Below are 21,810 nucleotides of genomic sequence, written 5' to 3'. Positions count from 1 at the left end.
ATCTTATTTTAATAGTTTAATTCTTCCTTGTTCCATTTCTATGTCCTCCTTATCTATCAACTAAATGTTTTAATCTTCATACCTCCACTCCTTTACATGGAAGAGATCAGTCATTGTCTTGATGTAGGTCCGTCATGGCTACTTGGCACACTACTCATTCATCCCCCTCTTCTTCCTCCCCACAGCAATGAAGCTCATGACGGCACTGGTGGATGTGGCACTGACCGTCTCCGTCAACCTGGACAACACACAGCGGCAGTACGAGAGTGAGCGGCAGAAGGTTAGTGATGAGCAACATTCCTTTGTCTAACCCTGCCTTCTTGCATATATTTTAGGACTACATGAGGCATCTTGAATCCCACTTCCTAATATCCTTTCCTCAATGCTCTCCTTCCCTCCCCACACAGTCGCGGGAGAAGCGTGCCTCAGACCGCCTCGAGTCCCTCATGTCCAAGCGTCAGGAGCTGGAGGAGAACATGGATGAGATCAAGAACATGCTCACCTACATGTTCAAGTCTGTCTTTGTGCATAGATATAGGTAAGCAGTGTATGTGTGTGTATGTGTTTATTACAGGACTGTATTTTCTCTTCATCAGCTTTTTTACAGGTATTTTTAATCTCCACTTGACTCCCCTTGAAGGTGTAATGACAAACTCGTGAAATGTGTTAACTATTCACCCATAACACTTTAGAAACAATACTTGAAAATGAATGACTGATATGAACCCTAAGTAAGTACTCCTGAACCCCCTCCCCATGAGAGAGGTAACTTTGCCCCTGACCACCTGTCCTTCTTCAACAGGGACACATTGCCTGAGATCCGCTCCATCTGTATGGCGGAGATTGGCCTGTGGATGAAGAAGTTCCACCAGAATTTCTTGGATGACTCGTACCTGAAATACATCGGCTGGACGCTGCACGACAAGGTTGGGGACGTGCGACTTAAGTGTCTCCAGGCGCTGCAGCCGCTCTACGCCAGTGAGGAGCTGCAGAGCAAACTTGAGCTCTTCACCAGCAAGTTCAAGGACCGCATCGTGGCCATGACGCTGGACAAGGAGTATGACGTGGCGGTGCAGGCAGTGCGGCTGGTCATCTCCATCCTCAAGCACCACCGCGACATCCTCACTGACAAGGACTGTGAGCACGTGTATGAGTTGGTGTACTCGTCCCACCGTGCTGTGGCCCAGGCCGCTGGGGACTTCCTGAACGAGCGTCTCTTCATCCCTGACGATGATGCTGTCGCCGCCCTCAGGACCAAGCGGGGCAAGAAGAGGCGACCCAACACACCGCTCATCAAGGACTTGGTGCAGTTCTTCATTGAGTCAGAGGTACGGCCGTTGTCTTAAGCCCTTCCCACCTGCCTGTCTGTTTTCTGTGTGTCAGTATCAGGCATGTTATTTTAGGAGTTCTTTATGTTTCTGCTCCTCACGTACCCATTTATACTTGGTGTGGAATTCTCTTCGAAGCTGCATAAAATATTTGGGTTTGAAGCGTTAAGTGATGTCTAGGAATTGACAATTATATGCATTTAAAGCCTCACAGCCATCATCCCTATCACTTGCCCCCTTCACCCATCACCACCACCACTACTACACCCCTTCATCCATTACCACCACCACCACACCCCTTCATCCATTACCACCACCACCACACCCCTTCACCCCACAGCTACACGAGCATGGGGCGTACCTTGTGGACTCGCTGATCGAGAGCAACGACATGATGAAGGACTGGGAGTGCATGACGGACCTGCTGCTGGAGGAGCCGGGGCCCATGGAGGAGCCGCTGGACGACCGCCAGGAGACCAGCCTCATCGAGATCATGGTGTGCTCCATCAAGCAGGCCGCCACGGGGGAGCCGCCAGTCGGACGTGGGCCCACAAGGAAGGTAAGGCTGCTGTGACCCAAGGGATGTATTTTCTTTCTTCAAACACATGATAGCCAGCAACTCGTGGTATAAATCACCAGAGAATAACCTCACTTTGTTGTACTGAAAGTCTCATTAGTAAGGAAGCATGTATGAATTTTCTGAGTCAAGACATATAGTAACTTTTGAGTTTTGTTAGGTTGGGTTAGGTTAAGTTTAGGGTATCTTCAAACACATGATAGCCAGCAACTCGTGGTATAAATCACCAGAGAATAACCTCACTTTGTTGTATTGAAAGTCTCATTAGTAAAGAAGCATATATGAATTTTCTGAGTCAAGACCTATAGTAACTGTTTTTGAGTTTTGTTAGGTTAGGTTAGGTTAAGTTTAGGGTATCTTCAAACACATGATAGCCAGCAACTTACAGTATAAATCAACAGAGAATAACCTCACTTTGTTGTATTGAAAGTCTCATTAGTAAGGAAGCATGTATGAATTTTCTGAGTCAAGACCTATAGTAACTGTTTTGAGTTTTGTTAGGTTAGGTTAGGTTAAGTTTAGGGTATCCTCAAACACATGATAGCCAGCAACTTACAGTATAAATCAACAAAGAATAACCTCACTTTGTTGTATAGAAAGTCTCATTAATAAAGAATCATATATGAGTATTCTGAGTCAAGACCTAATCATGGCAGAAAAGTGATCAAAGGCAAAACTAAAGGATAAAGATTGACTGCATTCATTTATTCATCTATTTTTTTATTAAGTGATTTGTTTATTTTACCTGACCCTTCTTTCCCGTCCCTCCCAGCCCGTGTTGTCAGCCAAGGAAGCCAAGCAGGTGAACGATGACCGGGCCAAGCTGACCAAGCACCTGATCCCCACCCTGCCCCAGCTGCTGCACAAGTACCTGGTAGATGCCGAGAAAGTGGCCAACCTCCTCATCATTCCACAGTACTTTGACCTCGACATCTACACCACCAGCAGGCAGGAGAAGGTGGGTCAGTGGGCAGGTTACTCTCTCTCTCTTTTTTTTTATTTCTACCTTACTTCCTTCTCCCACTTATTCTTTCATTTTTTTTTCACCATTTTCTTCCTTTTCTCAACTATTCCTTCCTTCGTTTTCTCAGCCATATCTTCCTCACATTATTTCCTTCTTTTCCCTCACTATTTCTTCCTTCCCTCTGCTGTTCCTTCTTTCTGTCATTCCTTCCTTCCTTCCACAATTTCTTCCTTCTCTCCACCATTCCTTCCTTCCTTCCGTTTTTCCACCATCTCTTCTCCCCCTCCACCATTCATTCCTTTTTGCTCTTCCAGTGTTTCTTGCCTCTTGTTGCTCTTCCACAATTGATAGTAAAGAAGAAACTACCTTTTCCTCCACCTCTACTACCTTGTTTCCCTCCTGAGTTTGAGAAAGGGAAAGATTAATGAAAAGAGGTGGAAAATTAAAGAAAAAAACTACCATATCCATCATTCCCACTTTCCCTCCCTCTAACATTTTCACCCCATCTCTCCTCCACAGAACCTTGACCTCCTGCTGAAGCTAATACAGGAGGTGCCAGACAAACACAGCGACACGGAGGTACTCGAGACGGCCGCCAAGACCCTGGAGCTGCTGTGTAAGGACGAGTTTGCCATCTACTCCCGCTGCGATGTGGCCCGCTCCTCCCTGCTGGACATGATCGTCAACAAGTACAAAGAAGCCAACGATGAGTACATTAACCTGCTGGATGGGGTGAGTAGCGAGTGGATGGGTGAGTGGAGAATGAAGGGAGGATGAGGGAGTGATGTTAAGGTTAGTAGGAAAGGGAATGATGATATGTTTGAGAGAATGAGTTGATAGGGTGAATGAGAATGGATGGAAGAAGAATATGTGGATGGAATTTATGGAAAGAGGGAGTGATGTGTGATGAGCTGCACCTAGGAGAACAAGACTGATAAAAATGTATAGAATCTTTCATTATTGGTGGAGAGAGAAAGGGGGGGAAGGGGATGGGAAAGAGGAGAGGAGAGAGAGGGAGGGAAGGGGATGGGAAAGGAAAGGAAAGGAGGGGAAGGGAAAAGAGCAGAGGAGAGGAGAGGAAAGGAGTGCATGTGTGTGTGTGTTTGTCTCTCACATCAACCGGAACTGACATTTGCAGGAGCTGGAGCCTGATGAGGATGAGACCTTTGCCTTGGTGTCATCTGTGAAGCGTGTCTCCATCTTCTACTCCTGCCACAACATGGGTCCCTGCAACATCTGGGACTCCCTCTACTCCAATATCAAACACGCTGTCGAAGGGAGCAAGATCCTCCCGGAGAAGGTAACAAACTCGGGCCCATATTATTAAACTCTTCGGAGGCTTAGTACATTAATTTAAAAGAGTCTCTTGTGGAAGTTGTCGGGGCTTCCATTAATTGTTTCATGACCCTGGCAGTATAGTTTTGCAAGGCTTCTGTGCAATGAACGGGAAACACACTCATGATAACTTGACGTACCTCGTATCCGCAGAGGGGACAGAGCGTTGGAGATATAGATAGATAACGCACTTTATCAACATTCCATTTGCTAATAATACCTGTGAATCATTGAAGTATGTATTAACCTATTGAAATACATGTGCAGAGATGATCACAGTAGTTGCGACGCTCTGACATCATACCCCAATCAATCGATCAGAAAATCAATGTCAGTCAGTCAGTCAGTAACTCAGTCAATCAATTACACCCTCTACAGGCCACCAAGTACTGCATATCCTCCTGCTTCTATGGGCTGATGTGGGAGCTGCACCAGATCGAGGACATGGACAAGAAGCGCGCCATGACCACCGACGCAGTGGAGGCGCTGCGCACGCGTCTTCACCTCTTCTTCGAGGCCTGCAAACACCTCCTGGCCAACTCCACCAACCCAGTCTTCAGGGAGGAGGTGAGGGCCTGACTGTCACCTTTCCGTGCTCCTCAACCCCAAAACATTAACTGATTGCAAAAATAACAGTGTATAATGTCATGAAGCCCTATTGTGTAGAAGTAACTTAAGATATAACTGTAAGATAATGTTTTTAATCTTTTTTCCTGATGATTAGAAGAAATTATGGGCTTCAAATGGTAGAGTTCTTAAAATGTATGTTCTTCAAAATTTGCATTAAAGGATGTAACATAGAAAAGAAAACGGAACTCTAATGTTTATACCACCAGTCATCTTTAACCTCCCTTTCCTTCCACCTGTCATACTCACCCTCCCCTCCTTTCCTCCCCTCAGGCCTACGTGACCATGTGTGACCTACTCATCATCTTCAGCCGCCAGCTCTCCTCCAACCAGGCAGTTTCGTCCCTCAAGTACGAGCCTGACCGAGGCCTCCAGCACCTCCTCAACAACTTCATCCAGACCTACGTGTTCATTGACGACGAGGGAGGTGAGTAGGAGGAGGAGGAGGAGGTGGCAGCAGGGTTGTATAGCGTCATGCCTTTGGGGATTGTGTGACTGAAGGAGCTGGTCATGTTTTGGCTGTCTGGTCACTTTTGATTTAGCGTCCTTGTATCACCTTGTATTGTATTGAGTCCTTTGGTATCCTTGAGTTCTATTGGTGTGTTAAGTTAGCTGGGTATTCAGTCCTTTGGTAATGTGGTCCATCAGTTTGCACAGTTTTATTTCACATCAAAGAATCGTCCTGCAGAAATTTGGTTTTGATGACAGGATGTTGTATCTTATCATGTAAATACAGGGCCACAAAATGCCTGTCATCTCTAACATGTTCATTTGGCAGCATAAGTTAAGATGGGAACCCTTACTTCAAACTCAGGGTTGTTAATATGACACCCATAAGTAAAGACGGACCATAAATTCAAGTCCCCGTTTTCTCCCCCTCTTCCCCCGAGCAGAGGAGCAGGACGAGCATGTAAAGATTGAGGAGCTGCACAAGAGGAGGAACTTCTTGGCCACGTTCTGCAAGCTGATTGTGTACAACGTCCTCCCCACCATGGTCGCTGCGGACGTGTTCAAGCACTACGTCAGGGTAAGGAAGGGGCTTGTTGCTGCATGGAGAGGCTGAGAGCTTAGTTGTTGAAGAAGGGGTTGGAGACTTTTTGGGTAGGATGAGCTTCTCTGTTTTTTAATTCTGTAGGGAATGGTGCTGGGATGTAGCTGTAGATAGAAAACGGGATCTAGAGACACTTCTTCGCCTAGCTGGAGGAGTTGAGTCTTTGAAAGCAGGAAAGGGAAACATATGATCTCATGTAGGGTTTGGGTAAAGAGAGAAACTTCCTATTAGGGTTAAGATACTGAACTGAATGAGGGAGAACTTTTATTTGTTGGTGGACTCATTTCCTTCCTATCTCTACTACTCCATCAACGGCTTTTTTTCTATCTTTTTTGCCATTTCTCTGCTTCCTTTGCAAGAAAAAACAAAAAACTGCAGTGTGATGACTTGGGGACATCTCTAAGTCCTCTCTACATGTCCTGTTCTACAATGCCTGTTCCTTTTCTTCCTCTATTTCTATGATAAATCAGAGAATATTTTCAAGACGTCTCCACCTGTTCCTTCACTCACTGCCTCTTGGTCATCCTCCTCCAGTATTACGATGACTACGGGGACATCATCAAGGCCACACTGGGCAAGGCTCGGGAGATCAACAAGGTGAACTCCGCCCGCACCATGGCCCTCGCCCTCACCATGATCTTCCGGGAGCTGCAGAAGGACAACGGACGCATCAACAGGCAGAGCGCGGACTTTATCAGCCTTAAGGTGTGCTGTTGCATTTGCCTCGTCATAGAGCTTTCTCTTCTTTTCTTTTTTCAGTTAAACGTCCTTATATTCCTGTATGGGGTTGGATGGTGCCTCGTCATAGTTCAGGGTTTATTTAGTTTAGTTTTTGTCTTTACGAAGAGGTTTTGTGTGTCTTTTTCCTTTTTCTTTTGTTGGAGTAGCGTCAAGTGGGCTTTCTGTTGCTCTTTTTGTTTTTATACCTTTTAGTGCCTCCCTTGCTAAACAATAAACAAATAAATAAGTAAATATGGGGTTGGATGGTGCCTTATCACACATCACAGGAATTTTTGTTTAGTTTTTGTCATTAGGCAGAAGTTTCGTGGCTCTTATTCCCATTTCTTTTGTTGGAGCAGCATCTAGCAGGCTTTTATTGCTGTTTTTGTTTTTACCCTTTAGTGCTTCCCTTGCTAAACAATAAACAAATAAATAAATATATAAAAATAATTGAAAACAAAATCTGTAATCATGAGTAAGCACCAGTAACATCTCCCTGACTGTCTTCACCCCTACAGGAGTTGGCCAAGCGCTTCGCCCTCTCCTTTGGCCTGGATGCCGTCAAGAACAGGGAGGCCATCACTGCCCTGCACCGCGAGGGGATCCTCTTCGCTGTCAACCCGCCAGAGAACCAGGGCGACCCCAGCGAGCCGCCCCCCAACCTGGCTTTCCTGGAGATCCTTACCGAGTTCACGAATAAGCTGCTCAAACAGGACAAGAGAGTCGTGTAAGTCATCATCATCATCTTTTTATTGTCCGGCTGTCCCTTAATCACTTACGAGGCTAGACGATTGATGATATACTTCCAACTATTTCTGTCCTTTGCCTCAGCCTCTCCAATGCCCAGTGGTACTGAATCCTCTTCAGTACACTGTCCATAGGGTAAAAAGGGATATAATTGTAGTGTATGAGTAGCTAAAGATGATTTTCAACCCTTCGTTATGAAAATATCACCCTTAAACTTGAAAAATATTTAGAATAAGATAAAATTGATGCTGTTGTTTACTTTTGCGGTGGCCAGGTATGATAGTTGGAATAAGGACAAACAGTAAGGAAGTAGTGGTAGTAGTAGTAGTAGTAGTAGTAGTAGTTGTGATGGTGTCTATATTTTGGGATCCTTGTTCTTCCACCAGCCTTGCGTACCTGGACCGTCGTATTGCCGCTGGGATGCCGAGCTCCCGCGGCGAGGACTGGCAGCCGCTGCTCATGTACCGCAACTCCCTGGTGCACGGCGAGGGAGACCAGCCGCCCCAGACCTCCAAGCGGGCCTACACCAGGAAGCGCAAGCACGGTGAGGGAGGGAAGGAATTGATTGTTTGGGTAATTTATCGTAAACATTCATCCATCAGTGCTTTCTTTGGACGCATGCACCCTCACCTAAATGTGTCATGGTTACTCATCCACTTTTTTTCCTCACCACAGTGGATGACGATGATGATGAAGACGACGATGACGACGCGCCCTTCCAGTGAGTACAGTCTCTTGGTTATTCTGTATGTAGACGTATTCTGTAGTCATAGATAAGGAGAGCCCGGCCACCCTCTTTCAGCAGAGCCTCAGCAGTCACAGCCAGTCACTTTAGTATTATTGCATTTTTCTAAGAGTTTGGAGATCATGACATTTTTCTTATGATTTTGAGTTATAGTGATGGAAGTGTTTCTTTTTGTCACTGCAGCAAAGGACTCATTTAACAAAGTGCTCTTTGCTTTGACTTAAAGGATATTTATTCTTTCATGAGGAGTTAATACTTCCCTGCATTATTCAGTGGTGTGACCTAGAGGCCAGGCTGAGACAGCGTGGCCAGGTGTTGTTGGTATATGTGTGTGTAGTAAGTAACTGGTATTGTAGTGGGTATTGGAGCTTAGTGGGGGTCCACATGTATAGAGGAAGGAAGAAAGGAAGCCTTTCCTTCCATTCTACGAGGCAGGAAGAAACAATAACTTAAGATGACCTCATCATCACCAAGAAAAGGAGCCAATGGTCTTGTAATGGCATCACTGGCATCATCATGGTTTAGGGAGTTCTGCAGCAGTGTCACCAGCGTAAGGCAGAATCAGTTACCCAAGCAAGGGAATGAGTTGTCGTAGTGTGAGGTATATGGCAGTTAACACTCCTTTGGATGGCAGGGAATCCTTCCCTCATGCACTTTAGTCAGAAGGAATCACTCAGGCAGGCAGTCAGCCAGCCCAGGCAGGAGCCTCACTGGTTCTCGTGAGGTACATTAAAAACACACTGAATGAGCTTCATCCCACTGTGACAAGGAATGAGCTGCCACCTCCACAGCAGAAGCTACTGTGGCCACAGCAGATTAGAATAAGTGTCTTTAGGTTAATGAGGGTGGGTGAGGCAGGGTGGGCACTTACCATCTTACCCCTCAAGGATGCCGGTTGAGGAGCCGCGCGAGACTGGGCGGCCGCGTCGGCGCAGGCGGCTGGAGCAGGTACACGCGGACGTCATCGGGAGGGTGATCCGCCACAAGTGGTACATTGACGGGGACCACGTCTACTGCACCGGCACCGTGCTGGGCATCTCCGCGCCTGGCACCGTCCCCGAGGAGTCCGACGACGGGCAGTTCATCAACGGCACTTGTTATGACATCCAGTATGACGATGAGGACTTTGTGCGTCACCTCATCCTGGAGGGTGACTGGCAGCGGGGCGACATCCAGGTGTTGGGCCGCGCACCCGTGTGACCTGACCCCTGAACCCAGTGCCCCTGATCTTGACCCTCCCGTGCTCCTTCATAGTCTTTCCTCTCACCTCTGATCTCTACACTCCCCCTTTCAGAACCACCCTCCCCTTTCCCCTCCTGTAGCCTGTCTGTAGTTGTGGCATCTCTGTAGCCCTCCACTGTAGCCGGGAAGTAGTCTAGAGTTGTATATTTAACAGTAGAAGTCTCTGAAGTAGCATTATCATAGTTTTATATTGTATTTTAGTATATAGTATAACTAAAATAAATGGAGTTTTATTTGTGAATGTTGTGAATTTGGTTAAACTGGAGCATTCACTGCCCAGGATGTCATGTTTGTATGATCAGACTGGGATTCTAATGAGGAGAAATATTTATATAAGAGTACAGAGTCATTGTAAAGTATTATAATAAATATCCGTTTTGTATACACGCATTTGTCCCTTCACATAAGCAGCTTTCCTCAGCCCGGCAGCCGCGTGACAGGGAGTGTAAGGTAAGGTGTGTTGTCTCTTTGTCTTGTCACCGTTGCTAGCGTTCAGTGCCAGGGTGGGGCAGAGACTCACTGCACACTAGGGAGCAATGCCATCACAGGACAATAGAAGTTGGTGCAAGTTTTTGTGGCCAGAAATCATTTAGTGTAATTTATCCTCTCTTTTGGCCACTATACTTTTGTCTGTTCTGGGAGTGGTGAGTAGCGGGCTTTTTTTTTTTCTCTGCACTCTTTTTGTTGTCCTTGAGCCGTCTCCTTTGCTGTTAAAAAAAACAAAAAAACCCATCCCATTTAGTTGTGCAATTCAGTGACTATTTTAACAGTTTCACAGTACACCAAAAGCACATTGTAAAGGGATGTTGTAAAGCACTTTGAGGGATTAATATTTAAGCCTCTAGAAAAGTAGTATTTATGCAGAAATCATACATGGCTCCCAATTAACTCAAATGCCCAAATTTGGCACAAGCATGTATCCTATTAATAGTCAATTTAATACTGATTTTAGAGAATGGGGTGCATATGTGAATCATTCCCATATCATTTAATTACCTCCAAAATTCACAAAATAATGAAAATATGGTAATGTCACAGGGTATATATGTCAAGTGCAGTTTCTCAGTCGTTTTCACAATTATTTATATATCACTCACAATGTTCGTGTATTATGCCAGACACCATGGGAAGCAGCAGGGCACGACAGAGGTCACACTAGTGCATGCTACCAATACAGCTTCGTGGGGAGCTGATCAAGAGGTACCTGAATTATCTGTCTAAAGTTAAGTGTGTTTACAGGATAGACGACAGTGACCATGACGAGGGCTGGGGCAGAAGAGGCACCAAGAGGAAGAGGCAAGGTGGAAGAGGGAGGGTGGGTGGAAGGGGGCGGAAAAAACAGCAGCCGTCTGAGCAAAGCGACAGGAGGTACCTGAGGCTAAGGTAAGGATGAGAGGGTCAGATGCTCCTAGTCAGTTTTTCATTGCCGTTGTAGAGCTAAATAAGGTCAAAAAGTTCATGATCATTTTCCCTCAGGCACACAAGTAACTAATTTTATATAAGAGTATTACTTGTCAGCTTCCTTGTGCTAAAAGATTATGACTTTTGCCTGCACTGTATTGAGTGAGTAATATTATGTCTTTGTTTCCAGCTTCAGAGGCGAAGGGGCTGAGGTCCCGAGGCGACAACTTCAGTGGTCACTAGTCCACCCAGACACAGAGGTGGAGACAGATGACAGTCTCGTAATAGAGGACACTCAGGAGCCACAAAGAGAGGTGCCTCGCATCTTCCACTCCACACCCATGGTATGTGCCCCAATCCGCAGTCAATTTTGTTATGTGACGTAGCCAAGAAATGGACTTTATTAATTTGCTTCACTGGGAAAACTGGGGGTGGCTGTTTGAGCACAAGGCAAAGGAGAAATGGAAAAAGCATGTGGGAAATATTTTAGTATATTCCACATGACAATACATGTCTGTGTGATTGTTTAGTGTGGACAAGTTTTAATGAAGTCTTCTATGAATGAAGTGAATATTACTATCTGTCTATATAGTCACAAGAGCAGCACTGGGCCACCCACTTTGTAAGAAACAGACACAATAATGATCTTTGCTGTCATTTCCCATGCACAGAAAGTGAGGTTCACTTGTAGAGCTGTGTAGTTTTGTTGAATAATTATGGTGGGCTTCATTGTAGTACTTGTTGAGTGTTTTTCCATATACTTGCCATCTTTCAGGAGTGTCACCGCTGAGCGCCTCTACCCAGCAGGTGAGGGCGGAGGCAGAATGGTTTGATCACTGCCGGACTCCCTTTCTCATACAAGGTTGTCGTTGTTTCCAGGGAGGGTGTCAGTTTCATATGATTTCATTGTAGTATCTTTGTTTTTGTTGGATGTATAACAGTTTTACAATCATTGAATTTGTTGTAGAGCAATTTACTTATCTGGAGTAAGTGTTGTGGAGCAATTTACTTATCTGGAGTAAGTATTAAGTTAAGGAAGGATACAAATTTTCTTCTCATTAATTTTATTGACAAATGAATACACATTTTTTCCAAAACTTGCTTGAAATTGAGGTAATTTTAGCACATACCTGCACGTACAAGAAATATATATATTGCGAGTTAATAATATAAGGCACATTAATTGATATCTTGGCAGACGGAGCAACAAACGGGTGGTAGAGGATGTAGTAGGCATGTTATGTTTCCTCTAATGCTTTTGTCTTCTTCAGAGGGAACGAGGTGGCACACAGAGATGACTGATGATGCATCCCTCTGGTGGATCATCTTACAGGTCACCTTGGATTAGAGCTCACCAACTGTTCCTTCATTGTCTCTCCCAGCTGCCGTGATGCATGGGGGCGGACGAATCCCTCTCAGTGGTTAGTTCCATTCTTGGCAATAATGTATGCCGCTCCCACCGCAGGAATAGGAACAGGAAGAGTGGAGGTGGTGTACATTATTGACAGTGGATGCAGCTAACTATAGAGAAGGATTGGTCTGCCTCCTACACACTGGCTGGGAGACACGAGGAACCAATCAGTGAGCTCTTATTTCGAGGCACCCCTCGAGATGATCCACCAGCACGGTACACAATCAGCCATCTCTGCCTGCTGCCTCATTCTCTCTGTAGAAGACACTGAAACCATTACAGGAAATGAAATAAAACTCCTACATGCTGCTTTCCTATACCTAGATCACTCATACTACCCATTAACTGATATGCCCACCCTTACACCCAAAGATCTGATGCACAATATAACCCCTCCGGGTAGACTGATGATCCAAAACTAACCTCACATTAAGTAGCCGTCATATAAGTATACAGGACATTCATCCCCATGCAGTTGTGCTATATTTCCTCTTAACGCTTTGAGTCTTTTACAGAGAGAACGAGGCAACACAAAAAGACGGCAGCTTAAGTATCTCTCTGGTGGGTCGTTTCACAGGTCCCCTCCGAATAGGACTTACTGCTGGTTCCTCTGTCATCCTCCTACCTGCTGCGATGTATGGGAGGCAGACAAATCTCTGTGTTTGGTTGCATCTGCTGAAGTACTGTACGGTCGGCAAAAGAAGTACTAAACACCCACTGGTTGATTGAATAACATTTGAGTGAAAACTATAGCCATGGTGTTGTGTTGGTTGGGAGGGTATCAGTGGGTAGACTAGCCATTAGCGACTGCATGCCACTTCCACTGCAAGAATGGGGAGGAGGATGAGGCGAACCATAGAAATGGTGTACAAAACTATAGCAGATGCAAACAACTGCAGGGAGGGATTCATCCAGCTTCCATGCACTGCAACAGCTGGGAGGCAGATGCAGAGGAACCAATCAGCAAGCTCTATTCAAAGGCAATCTGTGACATGATCCACCAGAAGGATACATAAGCAGCTGTTTATGTGCACTGCGTCATTCTCTCTGTTGTAGGCTGTCAAAAGTAAGAGGAAATATAGTCATACCTTGGTTTACGAGCTTAATTCGTTCCGGAATTCTGCTCGCAAACCTCAAAAACTCGTAAACCAAAACGAACACTCACTGTAGAACTGAGGACACAAAGAACGCACACGAGCAGAAACATAAGTGTACTCAAGTGCGCGGGTGCTACCTCTGTGAGAGTAAAATGCAGACTGAGACCCCATTCCCATTGTTTTCCGCTTTGGGTGTTCTCTTCTTGCGGTGAACGAAGGGAACCCAGGCTCACGTCTTCGACTTGTACAAATAGGATGCTCATACACCAAGTCACTGCTCCTAAACCAAGGCATTTTCAGTATATTTTTGGTGCTCATAAACAAGAGTTATAACTGAATAATGAAACTTACATTCTATGTTTCCCTAAACTTAGACCACTCATATTACCCACTAACTATTGTCTCTGCACACTAGGCTGACCCAGAAACTCCATCCCTTGCACTGAGGAGACTGCACCCCCTTCCACCTGATTGGCTGAAGGTTGCAATTGGGAGTAGATAAAGGAGTTAATTAGATCTCATATGAGCAGGATTATACACAAGTACTAATACTTATAATTTTAGTAATTGAGCACACTGCACCTACTAATTAATATACACCAATAAATAAAAGTTTACAGTGAGGCACGTATCACCGTTCTTTTAGCCTTGCCCACTATGCACATGTGGTGCAGAGGACAAATGAGAGGTGTGGGAAATAAAACTAAAATAAGTGAATTTGTCTCCTGTACTGCACGTAGTAGACCAGGCTAAAGTAAGGGAACAGGGGTGCAGGCCTCACAGTGAATAATATTTTATTTTTTGATGTAGTCTAGTCAGTGTTAGGTGCAGTGTTGTTAATTATTTGATTCTAATAATACTTTGTGTACCAACCACAGTGATCAATTCTGGTCATATGGTATTTAACATATGTAATTTATATATTTCCAATTGTAACCATCAGCCTATCAGATGGAAGGGGACGGAGCCCCCTCGGTGCAAGGGGTGGGGCTTCTGGACCTGTATAGTGAGTAGAGATTATAATATGTTTATTCTTATACCCAAAGACCTAATACACCATTACAGCTTTGGGTATAATTGGTAGATAAAAATAGGCAAAATGTGAGTTTTAATGTTGAGGTAAGGCCATCATGAAAGACTGGACTGATGATTCAGAAGCAAACTCACATACTGTCATTAAGTACATATGCTGCACCACTATAAAACACTTGCCTGTGCCATAATGGCCTAGGGCCAACCACCAACCACCAAACTTTGTGTCCTTAACCCAGTAGCAGCGACAGGCCAAATTTGTGGCTTCACCGTGTAGCAGTGACAGGCCAAATAGATGATACATAAACTGATCACAAATGCTTCGATATATATTATGAAATGGTTTGTGTGAGTGATGATTTTTTCTCATTTTTCTCGCTTAGAGGGACCATTAAAAATATGATCCCCGCTGCTATCGGGTTAAGAATGCCTACCAGCGCCATAGGCGGGCACTTAAAAAAAAATCAATACTCAAACTAGTTTTTATGATTGCTTGTGCCAAAGCACAAACATAAAAGTTCTTGCGTGGTTTGTATTTTGAGAGGACTGATTTTGTGTTGTTGGCTATGAATGGGACGATATGATGTCACTAAAAGCTGCTGACCACATGACTAGTATTACACCAAACTTAAAATGATTAGTCTATGCAACTGATTGGGTGGCAAATCAACACTGTAGCTTCACATTTTTTGCCATGTACTGACTAATTTTGTAGAACTGCTCACTTATGGGTAATGGCATATCACCTGCTTGTCACCCATCACCCACCTCCTGCTCCACTCCCCTTGGCCAGGACAGTGCTGCTGCCTGTACAACTTAAGCTTTCCATTCATCACACGAAAATCACCAAACAACTTCTATTAAAACTTGGAGCACAATGTTTGCGTATTTACCAACCTTGTCAATGACACCTCAGACACATCCCAAGAGGTGGCATGTGAAGGGCTCACTAGTTAACAAGTCACAACTTAACAAAACTTATGATAATGAGGATGGAGAAACACACCTGTAGGATACCATGTATAACTTTCTATTGTTGGAGTAGCCCTGACCCAGCCTTTGAAGTGGGGTTGTGAATTGTCTGTCACTGCTCCGCCTCGTGCTGCTGTGTGAAGTGTTCGCCCAACAGCCACGGCATCATATCTGAATAATATGAAATGTCACACAAGCACATCATACAATAGACTACAAGGCATATCATACTATAGACATTATAATAATGGAAATGGACTAATCATCATAAAGAATTTTTCTACTTGTTCCTAATCTGTTCAGAATAAAATATTTTGAATTACTAAGGTCTTCTTGAGTTTCTTTGCTTCATCTCCCTACTGAACATATCTCTGGTCAACCTTAAAACCTAAAAGTGGAATCTTGCCATTGAAGTTCCCTGCTCAGTGCTCACTGTCTGGTAAGTAAAGTTGGGGGCATACACAAAGGGCCGCTTTCACAGTCATTTTGTTTGTTTTGATCGTTACTAATGGCAGCGATTGCCGCTATAATATTTCCATGTAAAACTGGCCGATGGGGTAGTGGCGGCTGCGGGGTTAGCCTAGCCCCACACCTTACCACACACTCTCAACACCTCTCGCTTCCTCTGCAGCCGCCACTACCCCATAGGCCAGTTTCACGTGGAAAACTATAGCGTCGATCGCCGCCATTGGTAACGATCAATACAAACAAAGTGACTGTGAAAGTGGCCCTAAAGCTGTGTGTGAGCTCAGTGGTCAGGTCAGTCACACTGGCCCTTGAGCCTGTGGTGGGAACTAACCCATTATCCCAGGACATAGGGCCAGTGTGGCATCAGGCTTACCAGTTACTTTCCCACGGTATCCATTTATTGACCTGCCCAAAAGGGATGATGAACAGCTGGGTGAGCTTTGAGCTCACTCCCATGGCTGGAATTTGAGTCCTGGCTTGTGATTTAGTAGCTAGACATGCTAACCACTGCACCACGGAGGTAATTCAGTAATGAATTAACCATTAAGTCTTAATTCACATGAATGAGAAACCAAATAATGCACCTCCAGCAACAGTGTGCTGATAGCATTTTGGTTTAAGCTAAAAAGGCTTTCCAAGAAGATGGAATAAGAGCACTGATAGTCTAAAGCGGGGGAGGGTTTTGGTGGGGATGCTTACTGCTGAGAGAAGGAGAGTGGTTGTGCCTGGAGACAACCACTGCATGGGGGTTGGTTAATGGTTGCAATGAATACAGCATCCTAAATAATTCAACTGGAGAGGTCTTTGCCTAACTGGAAATTTTTAACTAAGTAATTATAAAAACAATAAGTAAAGAAGAGGATTTCCAAGCTTCTACAGGACAAAAATTCACTACTTATCACCCATTCATCTTTGAACAAGCAATTCTTACTCTGGGCATTTAAAACCAATAATTATAGTTTTCAATTTCTTTAAAAATTATAATATACCTTCCTTACTATTTACCTATGCTGTCTCAGCAAGATAATCAACAATGATCCTGTTTTTGTAGCAATGCAGTTAAGAGGGGGAAGGGTGGTCTTACTGTTAGGCTGCATCCTGCACCCACCTCCTGCATGAAGGTGAGGACGGAGGCCACGTCCTCGTTGTCTTCCCTCTCCCGGCGCCAGACAGGACAGTTGTGGTGTCGGTTGATGTCATGGTTCAAGTCCTGCCGAGGCAAGAACAGGAATACTCAAAACAATATGGTGGTAATAAATAATTTACATTTGTATGTCCTTATATTAAATTAAGGTCACCAGTCACAGATCAATACCTTCTAGCATAATGATAAAATTAATAAGCATCACCTTGCAAAAAGTGAGGTGGATTGCCATCTGAAAGTCCAACTCATCCTGCAGCTCTTTCTCAGGCCCTGCCTCGGGGAAGTTGGGGTCGTGTGCCTGCACAGTGCTCCGGGCTGGTGCAGGGAAGGATGTGTAACCTGCAGCAGATGAACTTACAGGGAGGAACATGGATTGCCTTCTCATGCATGCCTGCACAGTGCTCGCGGCTGGTGGAGGGAAGGATGTGTAACCTGCAGCATATGAATTTACTGTGGTGAACATGGGTTGCCTTATCACATGTGCCTGCACAGTGCTCGCGGCTGGTGTAGGGAAGGATGTGTATCCTGTAGGACTTGCTGGGGTGAACATGGGTTGGTTTCTCAAACTGGTGGAGTTTTGGTTCATTCCATTGTGCAGGAGCTTACTGAGCACGTGGGCACCAGAGCTTGATCTCGGAGTACAACCCACTGGCCTTGAGAGACTTTTGGGGAGGCTTGAGTGGGGTGGCATTTTCCTGGCAGTCGTCCCTCCCATGGGGTTGGAAGGAGGTTCAGGAGGTTCATCGGCATCAGCGCCAAGTGACGTGCTCTGGACAATTTCTAGCAAACTGTAGTTGACGGGCAGGGAGGAGACGGGCTGCACCGCATTCTCCTTAGTGAATAAAGAATGAACAGGATGAATAATATTGATCATTGTCATATGCATATGCTTTTTTATATAAATGTATACTGATCATGGAAATATACCAGCCTGCTATTACTCCTATCATTAAAACTTGCTAATGACCCTTAAAACTGACAATCTTTACTTTCAGCTGCTTTTTTATGTGGTTGGGAACAAAAAAGTTGATCTGCCTTCCTCTTAACTCATGACTAGGGAGTCACTCTTTATGGGGCAAGTTACATGGGATAACTTCACCCTCTATTCCCTCTGCCCAGTGTCGTGCAGAGAAGGGCCACCCAGTCACAAATTTAGGAGTAAGATGGATTGATAAATTTCTTTGCAAGTGTACAACTGTATGTCTTTGAAATCATTACACTTTAGAAAAATTATTCCCTGCTGCTGAAGGACAAGTCGGCTACAGGCCTCAACAAGAGACACTCACCTTCCTGCATTTGGGGCAGTACGTCTTGCCCTGCTGGCCCAGGACCTGCACACAGTAGGCACAGAAGGAGTGGCCGCAGGCGGGCAGCAGCAGCGGTCGGTGGCCCTCAGAGTCATAGCGGCTCAGACAAACTTGGCAGGAAAACTGGAAGTAAATAGTCAATATGAATAACTCAGAGTGATAATACAAGACAATTCTAGTTTTTGAACAAATTAGGATTACTTCTTGCTCATCCTGACAGGTTGCATATACTACAGGTTTCTTGGGTACATCAAGAGAAGTATTTTTAAACAACACAAAGGTAAAATATTCAGGTAGAGAAGACAGAGTAGAATGGAGGAGAGCCATAAAGCGTCCAACCGCTCAAGAAGAGTGAAAACGGACCTTAAACGAAATGGTGATGATGAGTGTAAGTAAAAGAATTAAAGAACATTCATTTTAAAATTAACAGAAGTATACTTTAAACAATATGTAGGTACAATATTTAGGTATATGTAGTTACTTTATAATATAACAAAGAAGGATTATGTACGTTTGACTCATGCTATTGTACAAGCACTGGCCTAAGCTAATGAGGAACTCTTGACGATGCAACGCTCTATATCCCTTTATTCTCTTGAGCCCCGGCGCTGTAATCCCATCAGGAGATTTACGCCCATATTCTTTGACATATCGTCCCCTCAGTTCACCTCTTTAAAAAGCCTCTCGTAGAAGCTTCCGAGACATTCATAGCCTGTTTTGTGATCCCAGTGATAGTTTTACCTAACTTCTGCATACTGAACGGAAAATATCACCCATGAAAGTCCGGTTAATCTTCTCTGAGGCCTTGGGAAACAGTTTTAACCCGGTAGCAGTAACGGGCCAAATTTGTGGCTTTACCATGTACCAGCGACGGGCCAGATTTGTGGCTTTACCGTGTAACAGCGACAGGCCAAATTTGTGGCTTTACCGTGTACCAGCGACAGGCCAAATTTGTGGCTTTACCGTGTACCAGCGACGGGCCAAATTTGTGGCTTTACCGTGTACCAGCGACGGGCCAAATTTGTGGCTTTACCATGTACCAGTGATGGGCCAAATTTGTGGCTTTACCATGTACCAGTGACGGGCCAAATTTTAGCCATGATATAACCCCCCAAAATAGATGATGCATAAACTGATCAAAAATGCGTTGATATATATTATGAAATGGTTTGCGTGAGTGATGATTTTTTCTCACTTTTCTCGCTTAGAGGGGCCTTTAAGAAACATGATCCCCGCAGCTACCGGGTTTATGGAAACCTGAAACGTTTAAGAATATGGATACCAGTCACCCGCATCCCGGAAAAAGTTTCATTTAGTCGGCGCAACATACGTGGTCATATGCCGAAGAGAGACAGAAGGGGAAGGAATTATAGGAGAAGGGAACAGATCCCATGAGACTGGACACTACCCCCGATTAATACCTGGTACCCATTCACTGCTGGGTGGACAGGGGCGTAGGGTATCGGAAAATCCGCCCAAATTTTTCCACTCCGCCTGGGAATTGAACCCGGGCTCTCTTGGTTGTGAGCCGAGTGTTAACCACTGCACAACAAAGCCCCCCTCCCCTGCATCCCGGAGTGGAGGCAAACACCAGATAGGCAGCAGCGGCAACAGTCAGGTTCTCCTCGCTCTCCTTCCTCTCCTCCGAACCTAACTTAACCTCCCAAACAAGCTTCCCTCCTAACCTAGTCTTCCTACTTTCCATCGACAGCTTGCATCCCCCTCTATAAATTACTAACAGCCCCCAGGTTAATAATATATGGCGTACAGGTAAAGGGGGACATAAACTAACCGCTTGGTGTGCTGGGTGGTGACTGCCGGGGACGGACGAGGTAGAATTGGGGAGGAAAGTAAAATAATGAAGGAATGAAGGAGGAGGCAGAATTGGGGATTAAAGTCAAGTAAAGAAGGAATAAAGGAAGGAGGATGTTGGAATGGGGATTAAAGTAAAATAGTGAAGGAATGAAGGAGGCAGAATTGGGGATTGAAGTAAAATAATGAAGAATTGAAGGAGGAAGAAGAATTGGGGATTACACCTCTCATAAACTCTCTCTCTCTCTCTCTCTCTCTCTCTAACACCTTTCTTTGTGGTATTTTCTTGCAAGCCCTTTCTTCACCTATCCCCTTTCTGTCCTCCTCTACAAACAGCCTAACAAGCCCCCTAAAACACTCCAGAAGAAGGAACCTTAGATCAAACTACTTCGTGACTTCCCCTAACCTCTGACATCTAGAACTCCTTAATAATTACCCCACCATTGATTGTATTGTTCCTAGTGCTGACCTTCCATGTAATCCCTTCATTTAATCCCTCACGGCCACACAAAACACCAAACGACAAACACAAATTCCCTAACAACGATTTCCTGACAACACTAACCTAACCACTTACAACCCTTATTTATCCTACTGTCTTACCTCCATTTCGCTGTTACTGCCGCTTTTGAGCTTTCTTCTTCTCTAACTCTTCCTCGGCAGCCTCAGAACGGCCACAGTGAACGTATGCGTGGGAAATTACAGAAGGGAACGTATGGGTGGAGCCAGTCGGTAACGTTCCTGTATCGTACTCGTATCAACCTCCTCCTCCTTCTTCTTCTTCTTCAGTATTCCTCTTCACTCATATCTCAGGACATATCAACCTTCCCTTTCACTGTCAGGAGGCCACATTAACCTTTCTTATCACTGTCAGAGCTCAATATGGCGTAGTAACCGTCCCGTCCGCTCAGTCAGTAAACTCTGGTATCCTTCCTGTCGCATACACGTCCTGTCACTGTCAGCTGTTTGTTTGTTTGTTGGTTACGCCCCCACGTACTGCCTCCCCCCCTCCCCCCCTCTCTCTCTCTCTGTGGTTATCGTACTGCTCTATCCACTATGTACATCTCTTTTATCTATCTCTTTATCAATAGTAGGGGTTTGGTCATGCATATTATTGGTTTAGGCCATGATATCAGTGAGGGTGGGTGTACTTAAGATAGGAGAGGGCTTGTTAGGAGTCTGATCCGGCTCTCTCTCTCTCTCTCTCTCTCTCTCTCTCTCTCGTTAACTATATTATTACTTGTTTCTGACGAGGCTGTTCTACATGGTCATCCAATAGTACGCTTGTTAAATTATTTCGCCTACTTCCTTTAAAAACAAGCTCGACCGACACTTCCTTCAACTTAATATTAACTAGAGTAGAATTAATGCAAAGTTTTGGAGCCATCTGATTAATTAATGTAGAATCACTTTTACCGGCCCTCTCTATCTCTCTCTCTCCCTTCCCCTTCCTTCCTCCCCCCTCCTCTCCCTTCCCTCCCTCTATTTCGTGGTCTGATTAACTTATTTGCTATTTGCCGATCTGAACAATAGGCTTAACTAGTACATTATTTTGGGCCCTATAGTTTATATTTATTCCTCGTATATAACCTTTACTATTTTGCCTACTCTGAACTATATCTCCATTTATTGCATCGTCCGCTACTTCGCTTGTTAATTTATTTTGCTATTTTCCGATCTGAACTACGCTTAACTACATTATTTTGGGCCCTTTAGGGTTTATATTTATTCTTCGTATATAACCTTAACTATTTTGCCTATACTTCCCTCTCTGAACTGGACTCATTTATTTAATTCATTTCGGAGCCAAGCATCGTCCACTACTTCGCT

General features: G+C 44.7%; 2 protein-coding genes across 5 annotated transcripts in view; one reads left to right on the top strand and one right to left on the bottom strand.

Annotated features, from left to right (window-relative positions):
• Positions 1-15,579, top strand: part of LOC127008284 (cohesin subunit SA-2-like) — a 29,223-nt gene extending 13,644 nt beyond the window's left edge. For 2 of the 3 annotated variants that reach the window (XM_050880086.1, XM_050880085.1), the window contains exons 8-22: positions 186-280; positions 408-538; positions 803-1,328; positions 1,669-1,887; positions 2,678-2,863; positions 3,389-3,601; positions 4,008-4,169; positions 4,583-4,771; positions 5,105-5,258; positions 5,725-5,858; positions 6,417-6,587; positions 7,121-7,329; positions 7,736-7,893; positions 8,025-8,070; positions 8,982-9,718. In XM_050880086.1, coding sequence (XP_050736043.1) covers positions 186-280; positions 408-538; positions 803-1,328; positions 1,669-1,887; positions 2,678-2,863; positions 3,389-3,601; positions 4,008-4,169; positions 4,583-4,771; positions 5,105-5,258; positions 5,725-5,858; positions 6,417-6,587; positions 7,121-7,329; positions 7,736-7,893; positions 8,025-8,070; positions 8,982-9,294 — 2,906 coding nt within the window. In that variant the 3' untranslated portion in view covers positions 9,295-9,718. Of the gene's footprint in view, positions 1-185; positions 281-407; positions 539-802; positions 1,329-1,668; positions 1,888-2,677; positions 2,864-3,388; positions 3,602-4,007; positions 4,170-4,582; positions 4,772-5,104; positions 5,259-5,724; positions 5,859-6,416; positions 6,588-7,120; positions 7,330-7,735; positions 7,894-8,024; positions 8,071-8,981; positions 9,719-10,575; positions 10,720-10,927; positions 11,082-11,512 lie in introns of those variants that run through there. The other variant, XM_050880087.1, reaches the window with a different exon arrangement.
• On the bottom strand, positions 15,287-20,953 carry LOC127008288 (uncharacterized). 2 transcript variants are annotated; one of them, XM_050880095.1, is made up of 5 exons: positions 20,584-20,953; positions 18,148-18,291; positions 17,067-17,693; positions 16,802-16,927; positions 15,287-15,420 (listed from the first exon to the last, which is right to left on the bottom strand). In XM_050880095.1, exons 1-5 carry the CDS (start codon positions 20,587-20,589, stop codon positions 15,415-15,417), a joined length of 909 nt encoding a protein of 302 aa, XP_050736052.1. In that variant the 5' UTR covers positions 20,590-20,953; the 3' UTR covers positions 15,287-15,414. The 2 variants fall into 2 exon arrangements, with proteins under 2 accessions (XP_050736052.1, XP_050736053.1); XM_050880096.1 differs by having other exon boundaries at positions 16,826-16,927.
• Between the last annotated feature and the right edge of the window lie 857 nt (positions 20,954-21,810).

Source organism: Eriocheir sinensis, chromosome 37 (assembly GCF_024679095.1).
Source record: "Eriocheir sinensis breed Jianghai 21 chromosome 37, ASM2467909v1, whole genome shotgun sequence".
In the NCBI taxonomy this organism is placed as follows: domain Eukaryota; kingdom Metazoa; phylum Arthropoda; class Malacostraca; order Decapoda; family Varunidae; genus Eriocheir; species Eriocheir sinensis.
This window is presented reverse-complemented; position numbering and strand designations above follow the sequence as displayed.